Consider the following 16,868-nt stretch of genomic DNA (forward strand, 5'->3'; position numbering starts at 1 on the left):
CTGGTACACGAGCTGGTGCTGATGCAGGAGCCTACTGGGCAGGTGCAGTAAATGGAGCCTCTACAGGAATTGGTGCTGATGTAGAAACCAGTTGGGCAGGTGCAGTAAACAAGACCTCTACAGAACCGATGGCGATGCAGGAGCCTGCTGGGTAGATGCTGTAAACGGGGCTGGTACAGAAACCGGTGCTGATGCAGGAGACTGGAAAGCCGGTGCCGGTGCTGGTGTCGGTGCTCTTAGTGAAAAATATCAAGGTATTATCAACATATTAGATTATTGGAAAATTATTGCATCTAGGAATATTTAAGGAGGCTCTGAAAATCATTGATCCATGCCCTTACTATTGATTGAGTGCAAAAATCATTAGACATCACAAAATAAAGAGAAGGGGGATCGTCTTTGTAGTAATATTCTTATCCTAGAACTACATTTAACAGAACATAGGAAGACCGGAGTTCAAGATCATGAATACCCAGTTAATTCATTTTTCGTCAATCTCACATCCCTTTAGAATATTGGTGAAAATTATGTGCTATGCTTTTCCATTACCGGACTTATGACATTTATGTAGATACTAGAAGGACACCCCGCGTCGTTCTAGTATATACATAAATGAGGGTATAAAATACATGAACATGAAGCTGTCTATATGTATATGCAAAATCCCATTGATCCTAATAATTGATAGACTAAATTTATTTGACATGAAATTGTTATATATTTAATGGCTAAAATGGTGATGTGACCAATTGGATGGAAAACGTAGATGACGTGGATATCCTGCATGTCGAGATAGAATGCAATTGATGAATGTTAGTGTATATGACATGGACAACTGGGTTGGTTAAATGAATAGTTGATGTTGTAACTTGCATGAAAAGATAGACTAACTTTAATCGAAGTTAGTAGAGTTTTGCTTTATACTCCCAAATAATCGTGTATAGATTTTTTTACTTTACAATGACACGTTGATTCTGGGGTACAATAAGAAAAATGATCTTCTGCAACCTTTTAGCTAAAAGCATTGTAATAATGTACACAACATTGTTCTCTTAATTATCAGAAACTTCCACTCAACATATGTCACGCTAAGAGTGCCGCTCATGTTTGCCTCTTGTTCTCTTGATTTGTTTCCTCTAGTTTTTCTTATTGTATTTTTCATGAATTTCTTTCAGTTTTTGGTTGTTTTCACTCTGATACAATATTTGGCATAGCATGTTCAATTAGCCACCAACCGACAACGCTTTCCAATTGCAGGAAGCTTGAAATTGGGGTTTTTCAGTTGTAACTGGGTTGCAAATGAGTTTTTATAGTTGAAAGTGAGTTGCCAATGAGAAAAAATGTTAACGAGCATATGAATTGCCAAGTGATCGTGATTGCTAGTAGGAGATAGTTGCAATTGAGATTTTTCAGTTCCAAGCGGGTCACAACATGGTCCTCGCCAATTGCAACTGGGGGTTCATTCGCAAGTGGGTTACAACTAGTTTTTTCTGTTATAAGTAAATTGCAACTAGGGTTTTTCCAGTTGCAAGTGGGATGCAACCGAGAAAAAAAAATGTTGGTGAGCATTAAATTTGCATAGTGACTCGTACTAGCAGGAACTTTCAACTGGGATGCATATGAGATTTTATGGCATCATCTGATCGAAAGTTAAACTAATTCTCGTAAGATGAGAAGTAATCGCACCCATAGTTTTTATTAATTTTTTAATAGTCTGTGCTGCTCACCGCGGTTGAGCATTGAAATGTTGTCTAATTCATTTTCAAACTGTTGTATATTTATATTTATAATGTACTGGTTGCACATTTCTAAAACAAGAGGTGCACAAATATTATCTAGGCAACTAAAATATTAGGAATATGCAAGTATGTGTAGACTCTTTTTTGTTGATGTTATTTGGTGTTGCTCAAGTTGGTCAAATCAGATTCTTGTAACACAAAAACTTGAATATTATTTTTAAAACTCAAAATTGTATATGTCTATATTCATTTTTATTTGATTGACATGATTATCCTGATGTTTGTCGATCCATGCTCGTGTAGTTAAAGGCCAATCGAAGGCTTACAAATGCACAAACACAAGGTACTCTTTTTTAGCGCAAAAAAAAAACAAGGCAAGTAAAAAAGAACCTGCAGTTCAACTTGGGAGCTTGGAACTGGGCAATGAACAAACGATTCAAACCCTAGATTGATAAAGGCCCTATCCGTCCGAAGACTAAAGGGTGTCCCGCTATTCAAGCCTACTTTGCAGGTAGGCCAGCAGCCCAACACCGTCTGAACTGATCAGGATTAACTCCGTCTGAATTGGTCGAGATTAAAATTAATCAGGCCACACAATTGTATGAGAATCACCCCGTATAAATTCTCAGTCAACTGTGAATTAGGCCCGCACATAAAAGTGAATATCTCGCACAATTAAGAACACACTAAGGCCTTGTTCGATTGCTCCCACCCCGGCCGGGATTCGGACCGAAACCCCGGGGGTTAGCCGGGATCAGTCTGGCCGGGATCGATCCCAGACCCTGCTACAAAAAGCGTTCGGTTAAACCCGGCCAGAATCTCACCCCGGCCGAAACCACCCCAATCCCGTCCAAATCGCCGGGTTTAAAAATATCTTGTCTCACCCCGTGGAACCGTTCCCTGTGTGAATCTCCCGAATCGGTACGACGGAAAAAAAAGACTATCGTGCTCCTCTGTCTTGTCTCGCTCGATTCAGATGCAGCACCGACGGGGGGAAGGAAGGACGGCGGCTCCGGCGGGTAAGGAGGGACGGTGGCTCCATCGGGAACGGAGGGACTGCGGCTCCGTTGGGGACGACGGGATGACAGCGAGGACAGGGTGGACGGTGGCTCTCGCGGGGACGGGGAGGACGGGATGGACGGCGGCAAGCACGGGAGTTGAGGGCGGCGGCGAGCACGAGAGAGGACGGCGGCGAGCACGAGAGTGAGCGGCAGCGAGGACGGACGTTCCCTGCCTCGTAGAGTTCCTCACCGGCCAACTCCTCTCCCCGATGGTGTAACCGAACAATCAAAGTTCTGAGGGATTATAGGAGGAGTAATTATCGGGATTAGGGTGGGCATCTGGGATCACCCAAATTCTCTCGTGGTTTGTTCCACGTGGGGTTTGGGCCCCCATGAAGGCCTTGTTCGGTTGCTCCCACCCCGGCCGGGATTCGGACCGAAACCCCGGGGGTTAGCCGGGATCAGTCTGGCCGGGATCGATCCCAGACCCTGCTACAAAAAGCGTTCGGTTAAACCCGGCCAGAATCTCACCCCGGCCGAAACCACCCCAATCCCGTCCAAATCGCCGGGTTTAAAAATATCTTGTCTCACCCCGTGGAACCGTTCCCTCGTGTGAATCTCCCGAATCGGTACGACGGAAAAAAAACTATCGTGCTCCTCCGTCTTGTCTCGCTCGATTCGGATGCAGCACCGACGGGGGGAAGGAAGGACGGCGGCTCCGGCGGGTAAGGAGGGACGGTGGCTCCATCGGGAACGGAGGGACTGCGGCTCCGTTGGGGACGACGGGATGACAGCGAGGACAGGGTGGACGGTGGCTCCTGCGGGGACGGGGGAGGACGGGATGGACGGCGGCAAGCACGGGAGTTGAGGGCGGCGGCGAGCACGAGAGAGGACGGCGGCGAGCACGAGAGTGAGCGGCAGCGAGGACGGACGTTCCCTGCCTCGTAGAGTTCCTCACCGGCCAACTCCTCTCCCCGATGGTGTAACCGAACAATCAAAGTTCTGAGGGATTATAGGAGGAGTAATTATCGGGATTAGGGTGGGCATCTGGGATCACCCAAATTCTCTCGTGGTTTGTTCCACGTGGGGTTTGGGCCCCCATGAACCGAACGAGGCCTAACACACTATGTTACAGAAACAAGCCATACAATAGAAACAGGCAATGCGGTGGACACAATGACGTAGAAACACTTGATATCTGAAAGTGGCAGAATGTATTTAGGAAATGTGAATTCACATGCTTGAATGCTTGTTTAAGTTTTCCGTTTTTCGATAAAGTGCGTTTTAAAGTTTTAGCATTACATCAGGCATCTGGATAACAAGATGCACTTTATTACTTAAAGTTTAAGTCTTCCTTTTTTTTGCGGGTCAAGTTTACACGTCTTCCTGTAGTTGAGAAGATATTAATCACTACAATTTCCAGAGGGGGCTGAGCTTCTAGACTTGTGCAAAAGGAAGAGCGCACTGGATGCCTTGCTTGCGGTAGCAAAAGAGCCAAAGCGCTAATGCGCCATGCATGCAGAGACGATGGTGCTACAAACATTCGAATATAATCAAAAGAGAGACATGGACCGAACGGAACAAAGCTCAGATCACAATTCACAAGACGATTGCAGAGAGGTCAGATCGAGCGGAGAGATCGAACAAGCACATGGAGTCCTTTCTCTGCACACCATCGCACGCCACGGTGACCGGAGTGCATGCCGCCCTGCGCCGCCCCGTCCTGGTCCGTGCCAGCACGTCGGCGTTGACGCAGGCGGCACGCTGGAGGGCTCTCGCCGTGCGCGCCCAGGCGAGCGCGCCGGAGCCGGAGCGCCTGGCACCGGCGAAGGGAGGAGTAGGACAAGCGATGCTGCCCAGGACCGCATTGAGGGTTGGCGCCGGCGTGGCGCTCGCGCTGGCCCTGGGCGGCGTCTCATGGTCAGCGCGCAGCGGTGGCGCCGGTGCCGGCGCCGTCTTAGTGCAGCCGGCCGCGGTATGTATGATGAACGCCGTCACGGACGGAGCAGAGCGTGCTGGCGGCACCCCGGCGGCGGCGGCTGTCATGAGGACGAGCGTGGACGCGCTCTCCGACTCGCTGTTTCGGCGTGAGGATGCGCCCAGGGATCACGCCACTCTCATGGACCTCGTCTTCGAGCAAGTCACCAAGGAGGTTCTCTTTCATTGCTTTGTTCCACACCCTGATCCTTCAGTATATGACTCATGAGTGCATGGCATGCCCATGATCGAGTTCGAGCTTGTGTTTATGCCATGCGCAGCACATCGGCGACAGGGGAAAGCTGACGAGCCTGCTGCAGAAGGAGTGGTCGGCGTCCCGCGACTCGGAAAGAAAGCTCAACCTCGGCTTGCTGCTCACTGATGTACTCATCAACCAGGTGAGCTCTAACATTTTTCCGTTTGTGTGCTTCACGCTTAACTGCCTACTTCATCTGGCAATGTTTAGCCAATAAGTCGATCCGTGTTCTATTGAGACGAATTAACCATGCTGCCACACTGTTTAATCATCACGTAGAGAGAATGGCAGAGGGCCAAAGAAGTTTGCCAGCAACTCACTGGCCGCTACCAACGTGATTCGAGGCCATACCTGCATTTGGTAATGTTTTTTTCTTACCACGCTACTACTACATGCTACAGCCTAACCTTCATGTGATCAATTCCCGAGCTCAACTTTTCTTGTGCTCACTGCTCATACATTGCTCACTTCTGTTTTGTTCAGGCTGTCATCAACATGATGATGGCAGTGGAGACCATGCTCTCTCCGGAGACGGCCACTGCCGACGACATCGAGAAGATGTCCAAGAACGCCATGGACGCCTGGAAGGATTTCAAGAACAAGTACGAACTTGCCAAGGGATCAACAGAGTCCAGCACCTGACGGGACCTGATACAGTACTGATAATTCTTGGGAAGAATCTTTATGTCTTGCCTAAAGACAGAACCTTGTGTTGAGTGCTGACCACTCTTGTGATGGATTATTGTGCCTTGACAGCCTAGTTGCGTGTGAACTTTGCTTCAGTGCTTCTGACTTGAATGTACTCGTGAAGACATATCTCATTATCTCTTACCAAGAAAAAAAATCTGTGTGTGTAACTGTGCTTACCGAATTTCCGCTCGATTGTATATTTACGAAGAGTGCAATATTCAGACCCAAAGTGAAGTATGAAATGCAGCATTTTCATGGACTTTATATCACTCGTCTGATAGTCTCCAGTCCCCTACATTCTGTTCTGTTATTATTTACCAAAACATTTGGAGTTTGTGTACACATGTTTAAATGTTCCCCTACTGTACAATTACAGAAATGAAATCTTCAGACCAAAAACCAAGAAAGAATGAAATGCTGCATTTTCATGGACCTTATTCAGATGGCTCCCCCCACATCTTCATAAGGTACTTCTCGCAGCTGCTCCCGGCGATTTCCCATGAGGACGCCATCCTGGCCATCGCCTGCTTCATTCCTCCTCTGCCACCGCCATTGTGGTGCTTCAGGTTGTGACGGTATTCGACGGCGATGTGCTCGAACACCTCCACCTCGAACATGTTCATGCGCACCTTGGGGCTCATCTGGTCCCGGACGTAGGCGAAGGCGAGCTGATCGCGCGGGTTGAATGCCTCCAGCTCGTTGAACAGCAGGCAGGAGAAGAGGTCGCTGGCCGAGCCGTGCCTCCTGATGATGATCGCCGTGTCCGGCACATCTGAACCACGCCAAGACGTACAACATTATGTCAATAACTGAGTATGTAATATTCCCTCCGTTCCACAAAAAATGTCTCAATTTTATCAAAATTTGAATGTATCTACCTATTATATATCTAAATTTTGAAAAAATTGAGACGCTTTTAGTGGAACGGCGGGAGTATGAAACCACAAATAAATAAGAATCGAATTGAGAAAATTATACCGGAAGGATATGGGAGCTTGCTGGAGGACCATGGCTGGAGCCCGTTGCGGCAGTACGTCTCCATCTGCGCCCTGATGCCGTCCACGTCGCCCCACTTGTGCCACCGCGCCGTTGCGATCGCCTCCTCCATGGCGTGGAGGTTGAACGGGTGCCTGGAGACGGCCATGTCCGCGCCCTCGCCGATGAGGAGCGAGTGCACCAGCAGCAGCGGGTCCACCGTGAGCTGCATCTTCCCGTCCACCCACACGCTGAACCTGGCGTTCGGGAACAGCCTGTGCAGCAGGTGCTTCGCCACCACGCCGTTCATGGCGGGGCTGTCGTAGGGGAGCTGCTCCTGACGAAGCCTCACCACGCGCCACGCGCCAACGGCCGTGATGGCCGGCGCGCCATGCCCTTCGTCGTCTTTCAGGATGCCATGGCTTGCGAGGGCACTGTGGGTATGGTCGTCGATGAACAAGAAGAAGCATGTTGTCTTGAGCGTCTGGGAACCGAGCCCCTTGGGCTGCCGGATCTTGTCGTGGTCATTCAAGATCGCGGAGGCGACCACCACGCCTCTGCAGCTCTCCATGGCCAACCTGTCTGAAACCATCCACGTTAAACAATTCACACCTCCCTCTCGGCGGATCAAGAATGGCAATATACTACTCCCTCTAATCCACAATAAGAGGTCGTTTGGTATCCATCATTTGGGTCTGGAATCCTGGAATTCATTTTGGAATTCCATAAGTGGGCTGTTTGGCTGCCACAGAATTGTGCTGTCATTTCATTTATGAATTCCAGCAAAATGACTCCATGGGTAAACATGATTCCAAGCTGAAACCTGTCATTTGCAATTCTCTATGGAAGCCTCTACACATTCAATATTGAATTCTGCTGTCATTTGCAATTCCTGTGGCAACCAAACAAGTGTATATTTCTGAAATTACAATGTAAATGAAATGAATACATGTATTCATTTTAAAATGCTACAAACGAAATGAAAGCCTGGCTTCCAAACGACCTCTAACTTATTTCTAGTTTAAATTTGATCGAATATCATGACACCTATTATAGATCGGAGGAAATTGGTAAAACGTTCACTTTTGCACTTCCAAGTTCCAACTATTGACCACATCTACATTTGGTTCTCAAATTTCAAAATCTTACAAGTATTTTTATTAGGTTTTTGATCGTAAACTCTTATAAACTAAATATATTTTGTCCAAGCGCCTACTTTTAGGCCTTTTTGGATGAAGTGTAGTCGTTTACTTCTGTTCCGGTGCTTCTCTCCTGAAAAAATTATTGGCGTGTCAAATACAATAACGGTGGAGATCTTTCCATACCTATTTGTAAGCGGGGACACGATCATAATTTCAGTGTAGGTCCACCGTTCATACAACTCTCTACATGCCCGTATGACCTGCGTTGTGTTGTACCTCATTTTTGCACGTATCTACGGTCCCGTCCATGTACCCGGTTTTGTACAAAACAAGGCAAGCATGAGGTGGCGCGGTACTTAGACAAAAGTGATCGTTAACTAGTGACATGACCTTTTTTTTTCTTACGTGACATACACATATCGTATCAATATAGACGGTATACAACCAGAAATTCAATTCGGCTCCCGGGTGCGTATGCTCCCTCTACCAAAAAATCTTATTTTGAATTGTCAAAAAAAATTGACAAAAAATTCTACATGTACATCTTCATAATATATGTGCGTTCGTCAAGTTTCAAGAAAAACCAACATTTTTTGTGGACTATGTAAAAAAGAGAAATTTTATCTTGTAAAAAGCATTATTTCTAGTACTGAGTTTTGTGTTTTTACACACGTCACATGACAAGTCGATTTTTTATGAAACAACTTTGTAAGCGTGTAGCACGTGAAGATATACGTGCGAATTTTTCGTTTCAATTTTTTTGAAATTCAAAATGTGTGTAAGATGCATTTTAAACTAAAAGAAACATATGCTCCCATACAACACAGAAAAAAAAAACTAACTATGATCATTTAACTTCGTTTAGCTAGGGGGAGCACCGTACGTCCGTACCAGGCCTCTCCCCGCACATGGCGGTATTTTTCTAGATGGAACGCTCACATTCCACTAACCTTCACCGGCGGAACCGCCTTACAAAACACGAGTTACACCAGTAGGATGCTTATCAAACAGTAAAAAATAGTGTGATTAAGAATTGCTAATCACAATTTGTAGCTTGTTCGTTGGTTATGATGAATAATTCATACGAGGTAGCAGTGTAAGTCGGAGCCCCCCTCCAGCATCAACTTTGGACCAGGTTGTGAAGATTTTTTTGAAAGGGTATCTTCAACGAGGCGACGTATTTTGGACACAATTTATGTCCGTTTGCGTCGGGTACAGACACAAAAAATGTCTATATATCCGCATTCGTCTGCCCCTTCTCCAGCGGTATAGATGCATTTTTTGACCGCAAGGGTCTGCCATGCATTAATTAAGAAGAGAGAGAGAGAAAGATTTCATTTGTGTGGATAGCAGTGGCCATCATATGGGCCTACTTTGCATTAAAGGAGAAAAGAGAGGAACGCATGCATGCCAAACGGACGCAAATGGATGCGGACGCATTCTTATCGCATATTTAGTCCATGTTTGCGTCAGAATGGACACTGCGATCGTTTTGCGTCTAGCCGCTGGAGCGCGTTTTTTATCCGCGCAGACGCAAACGGACCAAAACGTTTTTGGTCCATTTGCGTCGCCCCAGGATGATATAAAGAAGCACGACGACCTGAAGCTAGGATGGGATGTTATTCTCGTTGTGGAACTAGGATGGAAGATACATTGGTTCTTGTTTCGCTCATGTTGCATCTACACCAGACAAACATCATCTGTATCAGCGTTCAGGATGATATAAAGAAGCACGACGACCTAAAGCTAGGATGGGATGTTATTCTCGTTGTGGAACTAGGATGGAAGATACATTGGTTCTTGTTTCGCTCATGTTGCGTCTACACCAGACAAACATCATCTGTATCGACGTCCAGGATGATGTAAATTTAGAAGCACGATGACCTGAAACTAGGATGGGATGTTATTCGTTGTGGAACTAGGATGGAAGATACATTGGTTCTTGTTTCGGCCCTCGTGCTAGTAAGAGGTGAAGCTGTAGGTGTGTAGGTTAGGGGGCCACTCCCCCCCCCCCCCCACACACACACACACCGCACCTCCTAAAAACTTTGGACCAAGTTGTGAGGATTCTTGTTGTATGAATTTTTTTCACCACCAATGATATTAAATATCGTAACTTTATTCCATTCATAATAGAAGATATGTTCTAGTTAGTCAATCACATTTATCTCCATGAACTCTTCTCCTTCAAGTCTCACTTTGTGTTTCACCACTTGATTGCTTTCTTTTCTCTTACGAAACAAAGCTCATTTTGCTCCCACTAGAAAGTTATTTTTAAGAGTAAGTATATCTTCTCAAAATTTGCCAAATAACTCGAATTGGATCCAGAATCTAAGTCCATGACATAGTGTCCTGAGATTTCTAGAATGCTATAAACTGACGATAAACTACACTAGCTCACAAAGACAACGATATTTGGCTAAATAATACCTACTTTTGAAAATGTCTACATGTTGGAGCGAAATTGTTTTTCATACTTAGAATAATAAAAAATACAATGAGGTGGCCATATGCTAGAGAACCAACACATTGATTATGATGAAAACCTACTCTATTGTTGTAAGCATAGTAACATTCCAATATTTAATAATATTGAATTATTGATAGTTAATCCCAACTAATGGATGTAGTAACAACATACTTATATACTTCATTAAATTTGAATATCCATATGAATGTTCTCGAGGCGAAATGTTCCAAATCCAAAAAAAAAAATCACATCATTTATTAGCTAAAGCTTCAAAAGTCACTTTATGTCTAAAACAATTGAGGACAATGTGGCCTAGCGAGTTATGTAATCTGAAGAATTACTTAAGTAATGATGATTGTCCAGGTGCATTCATAAAGAAACCCACATATTGATTTTGAATCATGTTTATGCAACAAACATGCAATTCGCATACCCTTATAGAAAAACTTATAATGGCCAAGTTGTGCTTGTAGTAGCATCGAGGTTGCGTTTGACAGGCTGTAACTATCTTTTTTTTTTCATTTGGTTAATCAGATTTTCTCTTCTTTGGTGCTAGTTTTCAGAGTAGATAACAAATTAAGTTCGTCAATCATATACCGAGCCTAGATGCTATTAAGAGTCTAAGTCACTATATTTTATCTTTGATATGGAAATATGAATGCCTCCGACTATATCAGTTCTGGAAATGTGGATGCAATAAAAGATGATTCGGAAATACTGTACGGAGAGAAGATAATTATCAAATTTGACAGGATTTTAAGATTTCTAATTTTCACTATTTTTGTAAACTGCAATAATGTGCGCAAAACCACCTTGTGATATATATATTTAGGTTTTTTGACAATTAATAACACGGTATATCTCATGATTCTTGAAGATCTTAAAAAAAATTAATTGCACCATGAAGACACCCACAATAAATATTATGTGCAAAGTATGAATTAGCACAAATAACTCACCGGCTTGTGCGATGGGGAAGTCCTTGAAGAATCCGCAGGGGATTTCCACTGCGCCGTCAGTGTGAGTGAAGAACGATATCCTTTCGTCGGTGGACAAATTCCCCGCAAACGTGTCCCTCCTGCCGTTCTGGTACCGCAACGGAGGGAATGCACGGGGTGGCGCTGTGAGGTTGCGGCGGAGGCCATTGATCTCTTCCAGAACAGTCTTGTAGTCTGCTCCAAGAAGGAAATTTGCGGGTCACTTATCGGGTGGAAAGAGTGATATATCCGTGTTTGTTGCACATGGCAGATGAAAAGAAAAACAAAGGCAGAAACTATTCGCAAGAAGAAGCTGGAATTGATGACAAGCAAATCAATCAAGGTGATTCATGATCAATGCGAAAGAAAATCCAGCGCAATGGAACTAGTCGCAAAAAAACCAGCGGAAGATACGGATCAGTGCGACGACTTTGGGATGATCCATGCGAAGACGCCGATCATCTCGGAGGAATCAGAAGGAAAGAAAGAACACGAAAAGGAAAAGGCCGAGCTGCGCCATGAAAATAGCTTCTCGGCGGTACGTGCAGTTCTGTGCGGCGGGGGCGGAGGTGGAGACCTGAGAAGACGGCGGGGTCGGAGCAGAGCCTGCGCGGGGTGGGGAGGGCGTGCTTGTGCTCGCCGTAGTCGCGCGGGTAGTGGAAGAGCGTCGTGGCGGCGGAGGAGGATCGGGTGGAAGGGATGAGGAGGAGGGGGAGGCAGCGGGAGGAGGGGTCGGAGAAGGAGACGTAGAGCGCGAGCGGGAGGGTGGTGAGGAGGTAGAGGAGGGAGACGCAGAGCAGCTTCGACTGCAGCAGCGGAGGCCTCCGCACGCGCACCCACCCCATGCCACAGCCTACAGCTACGTTGTAGTAGTTTGTTTTGACTTTTTGAGCGAGTGACCGGGTCACATGGAAGAGAAGATCGGGGATCATGCATGCCCGCACGTAACGGATGAAATCCTGCTGCTGAGATCCTTGCATCGTGGAAGGAACTGGTTGTGTTCAAGGCTAAATTTCGCAAATATACACGTATGTATATATATGTTTTCTCGCGAGGGCAAAGGGAGGACCTACGGCCTACCAGACCGATCCAAATTTAATAGTAAAGAAGATACACGTATGTATATATTTTTTTTCTCGCGAGGGCAAAGGGAGGACGTACGACCTACTAGACCGATCCAAATTTAATAGTAAAGATACTTTGAATATACAGTGGATTATTCTTTTTTGCAGCGGACCACACTTTACTAGGCGTCCTCGGAGCCCACGAAGGTTCCACTTGATGATTATGAGTGTTAAACCTTGTAGTTCTATGTACAAATACTGGTATAGAGTAGTACTCTACCTGGTATTTGTACCCACCTGTACTGCCACGTGTAGCGCTTTTTTACACCTATATAACACGCAATCGAACCCAGGAAGAGGGTACGGTTCAACCCTAAAACAACTCACATGGTATCGAGCTGCCTTCTCCTACCCCGGACGTCTAGCGTCGCAGCCGCCCCCACCCGCCGTCAATCGGCCGGTGAAGGACCTCCTCTCTCGAACAAAACCAAACACAAGACAACCAGATCCCTCTCCGGCCACCTCACGACGTCGGAGATCAAACCAAAACCAATCTACACCCAAAAACCAAAACCCAAAAACCCTAGAACAAATCAGCCCAGCCGCCGCTCCTCGACGTCGTGGGATCAACAACAACAAACAGCACCCGATGATCTCTTCCTCGTCCGCATCGCCTGCCGCCAGTCTCATGGCTGCTTTTGGTGCGCCCCCGACGGAGAAGCTCACCAGGCAGAATCACCTGTTCTGGAAATCTCAAGTTCTTCCGGCCCTTCGTGGGGCTCAAGTGATGGAGCTGCTTGATGGATCTGTTGAAGCCCCGCCAAAAACCCTCGGGGTGGAAGATAGCAACAACAACAAAAACCATTGTTCCCAACTCTGCATATGGTGTCTGGCTTGCCCATGATCAGGTCGTGTTGAGTTTCCTTGTGAAAGGGCTCGATCAAGACCTTCTCTCTCAGATAATCGGACTCGAGCATGCACATGATGTTTGGTCTACTATTGAAGGTCTGTTTATCTCGCAATCCCGCTCCCGTGTGAACATGTTAAGGGGAGCACTGGCCAACACGAAAAAGAACGATCTGACAGTGGCACAATTCATCTCTAAGATGCGCGGTTTTGCCTCTGAACTTGCAGCCGCGGGCAAGACTGTGGATGACGATGAGCTGAAAGGTTACATCCTAGGAGGGCTTCAGGGACCGTATACTCCTTTTGTTACATCCATGAATGATGTCCCAAATACCACTCTCACTGACATGTGCTCAACTCCAAGCCTTTGATGACAGAGAATGGATACTGGCCGAAGCATGTTAGGTTTCTCCTGTTTTCCAGAGTTCTGCAAATATCGCTGCTCGAGATGCAGCACAGAAATATCGTCCTGAAGAATTCCGTCGTGATGGAGGCGGATACCGAGATGAGGGAGGCTACCGTGATGGAGGTGGCTACCGTGGTCGATGTGATGATTACCGTCGAGATGACTACCGCTGTGATGACCGTCGCGGTGACCGTGGGCACTACCGTGATCGCCGTGATGATCGAGGGTATAGACGTGATGATCGTGGAGGTGGCCAATATAGGCGTGATGATGGACAGCACCGTGATGGTGGAGGTGGCCGTGGTCGTGATGGTCGTGGCGCACCAAAGGGAGGCCGTGGCCGTGGAAGGATCCCTACATGCTTTGTCGACACCACCTGTCAAATCTGCACTAAGTATGGTCATCCAGCAAATGAGTGTTGGTGGCGCTATTCTGATCGTGATGATGATGAGGATGATCGCCGCAATGAAAAAGGATCCTATGGAGTTGATACCAACCGGTACATGGATATTGGTGCCACCGACCACATCACCGGGCAGCTGAACAAGCTCCACACTCAGGACAACTACAAAGGCCGTGATCAAGTCCACAATGCTAGTGGCACAGGTATGACAATACAGCATATTGGTCATTCAACATTGCATACTCCTCATAGTTCACTTCAATTACGAAATATCTTACATGTTCCTAGTGCCACCAAAAATCTTTTATCCGCACATAAAATTGCTCTTGATAACAATGCCTTTGTTGAAATTCACCCATTTTTCTTTTTGATTAAGGATCAGGCCACCAACACAATTTTGTTTAGAGGCCCGTGTCATGGCGGCTTATACCCACTTGTGCTCATTGCCGCCGGCCCCAACAAGCATGCCTTCATCACCATCAAGCCATCCTCATCCACCTGGCATCGTCGCTTAGGACATCCATCTTCGTTCATCGTTCAACAAGTGCTTAGGAAGAACAATTTATCATATTCCCCAGAAATAAACCCATATGTGTGTGATCCTTGTCAACAAGCAAAAAATCATCAGCTGCCATATCCCACCTCTACTAGTGTGTCTACTGTTCCTTTGGAACAAGTTTTCTCTGATGTATGGGGTCCTGCCCCAGCCTCTGTTGGCAAACACACATATTATGTAAGCTTTATTGATGACTATAGCAAATTCACGTGGATCTATTTAATCAAAAAGAAAAGTGATGTTTTCCAACTTGTTCTTAATTTCCAGCAACTTGTTGAGAGAAAGTTTAGTTGCAAAATTATCACCATGCAAACTGATTGAGGTGGTGAGTATGAAAAACTACATGGTTTCTTTCAGAAAATTGGTATCACACATCATGTATCTTGTCCACATGCTAATCAGCAAAATGACTCTGCTGAAAGAAAGCACATACATATTGTCGAGGTTGGCCTTGCACTCCTTGCCAATGCTCATATGCCACTTAAGTTCAGGGATGAAGATTTTCTTACTGCCACATTTCTCATTAATCTTCTTCCCACTAAAGTCCTAAATCTAGAGTCCTCGGTGGAAAAACTCCTCAAAACCAAACCAAACTATGATGCTCTTCGCACTTTTGGATGTGCCTGTTGGCCTAACCTTCGACCATACAATGAACGCAAACTCTCTTTCCGTTCCAAACGATGTGTTTTTCTTGGGTATAGTCCTCTTCACAAGGGAGTCAAGTGCCTAGATGTCTTCACTGGTCGCATCTATATTTCTCGTGATGTAGTATTTGATGAAAACATCTATCCGTTTCAGTCCTTGCATCCGAATGTTGGTGCTCAACTTCGAAAGGAAATTTTGCTTCTACCTGACAATCTCATAGCTCCCACACCGTCACACAATGAGGGTATACATGTTGATGATCATATGCATATTTTCCCTATTACTGACCCTGTACAGGTTACTGATGATATTCCTGAAGATACTTTGTCAAATTCTGATGAAACTGGCGAAAATTTGAGCTCAAATGGTGTAGATACGGACACTCAACAAAATTCACCTGGCGCCAATCCCCATGCCGATTCTGCTGCCACCGAACATTCCTTTGGCAGCGCATCAGCCTCGTCTTCCGTGTCTGGCAGAGCATCTGCCCCGCCATCCGCACCTGGCCGCACAACGGGCGCCACATCGCGCTATTCTCCCGTGGTGGCCGACAATGCCGGGGCCCGCATCCCACCTTGTGATAGCACTGGCGCGTCCTCCGATGATCTGGGCGGGAGAACGCCCTCACTGGAGCCCGCTCACCATCCCTCTCGTCACGTGGCGAGCCCGGGTCGGCTGCCACCGAATCCTCCTCGGATCCCGAAGCCGATGTCTCCCCTGCTGGCAGCTCCAACAGTGCCAGTGGATCTTCTGTGGCTGCTCCTCTGCAGCTGCACCTGAAACACATCAGTACTGCACTCGGCTTCAACAAGGTATCAAGAAACCAAAAAAATACACTGACGAGACTATTCGATTCGGCCTTTTGTCTGCTGCAGGGGAACCCAACAATTTGACCGAGGCACTTGAAGATACAAAATGGAAGCAAGCCATGGATGAAGAATATACTGCCCTAATGGACAACCAAACATGGCATCTTGTCCCACCTAGCTCCATCAAGAATCTCATTGACTGTAAGTGGGTTTACCGTGTAAAGAAACATGTTGATGGTACAGTAGAACGATACGAGGCAAGATTGGTTGCAAAAGGATTCAAACAGAGGTATGACATTGACTATGAGGACACTTTCAGCCCTGTTGTTAAAGCTGGAACTGTTAGACTTGTTCTTTCTATTTCTGTGTCTCAAGGGTGGAGTCTTAGATAGCTAGACGTCAAGAACGCGTTCCTTCATGGCGTTCTGGAGGAGGAAGTGTATATGAAACAACCCCCTGGTTTTGTTGACCCTCGCTTTCCGCATTACATTTGCAAACTGGACAAGTCTATGTATGGCCGAAGCAGGCACCTCGAGCATGGTATGCAAAACTATGCTCTAAGCTGCAAGATCTGGGTTTTGTTCCATCAAAGGCTGATACATCTCTCTTTCTATACAACAAAAAAGGTATCACCATGTTTATGTTGATATATGTTGATGATATAATCATTGCTAGTTCATCAGATGAAGCCACTTCAGTTTTACTTCGCAACCTGGGTGCTCACTTTGCACTAAAGGATCTTGGTGCATTGCATTTCTTCTTGGGTATTGAAGTGAAGAAGTGCTCCAATGGAATTGTTCTGACACAAGAAAAATATGCCAAGGATTTGCTCAAAAAGGTTGGAATGTTCCA

General features: G+C 46.1%; 2 protein-coding genes across 2 annotated transcripts; one reads left to right on the forward strand and one right to left on the reverse strand.

The window, feature by feature from the left end:
* The first annotated feature begins 4,391 nt into the window (after positions 1-4,391).
* Positions 4,392-5,905, forward strand: LOC124664972. Its single transcript, XM_047202378.1, has 4 exons — positions 4,392-4,892; positions 4,999-5,115; positions 5,253-5,333; positions 5,457-5,905. Exons 1-4 carry the CDS (start codon positions 4,392-4,394, stop codon positions 5,613-5,615), a joined length of 858 nt encoding a protein of 285 aa, XP_047058334.1. The 3' UTR covers positions 5,616-5,905.
* Positions 5,906-6,097: 192 nt separating this feature from the next.
* Positions 6,098-12,072, reverse strand: LOC124664973 (probable hexosyltransferase MUCI70). The gene is made up of 4 exons (XM_047202379.1): positions 11,805-12,072; positions 11,210-11,422; positions 6,642-7,220; positions 6,098-6,435 (listed from the first exon to the last, which is right to left on the reverse strand). The coding sequence occupies exons 1-4, from the start codon at positions 12,070-12,072 to the stop codon at positions 6,098-6,100; spliced, it is 1,398 nt and encodes a 465-aa protein (XP_047058335.1).
* Positions 12,073-16,868: the final 4,796 nt, after the last annotated feature.

The sequence above is a fragment of the Lolium rigidum genome, chromosome 6, assembly GCF_022539505.1.
Source record: "Lolium rigidum isolate FL_2022 chromosome 6, APGP_CSIRO_Lrig_0.1, whole genome shotgun sequence".
Lineage (NCBI taxonomy): Eukaryota > Viridiplantae > Streptophyta > Magnoliopsida > Poales > Poaceae > Lolium > Lolium rigidum.

Coding starts and splice junctions, on each gene's coding strand:
- LOC124664972 (XM_047202378.1), top strand. CDS start 4,392: ATGGAGTCCTTTCTCTGCACACCATCGCACGCCACGGTGACCGGAGTG. Junction 5,116..5,252: donor CTGATGTACTCATCAACCAG/GTGAGCTCTAAC, acceptor ATCATCACGTAG/AGAGAATGGCAGAGGGCCAA. Junction 5,334..5,456: donor CGAGGCCATACCTGCATTTG/GTAATGTTTTTT, acceptor TGTTTTGTTCAG/GCTGTCATCAACATGATGAT.
- LOC124664973 (XM_047202379.1), bottom strand. CDS start 12,072: ATGGGGTGGGTGCGCGTGCGGAGGCCTCCGCTGCTGCAGTCGAAGCTG. Junction 11,423..11,804: donor CGACCCCGCCGTCTTCTCAG/GTCTCCACCTCC, acceptor TTCTTGGAGCAG/ACTACAAGACTGTTCTGGAA. Junction 6,436..6,641: donor CAAGCTCCCATATCCTTCCG/GTATAATTTTCT, acceptor GGCGTGGTTCAG/ATGTGCCGGACACGGCGATC.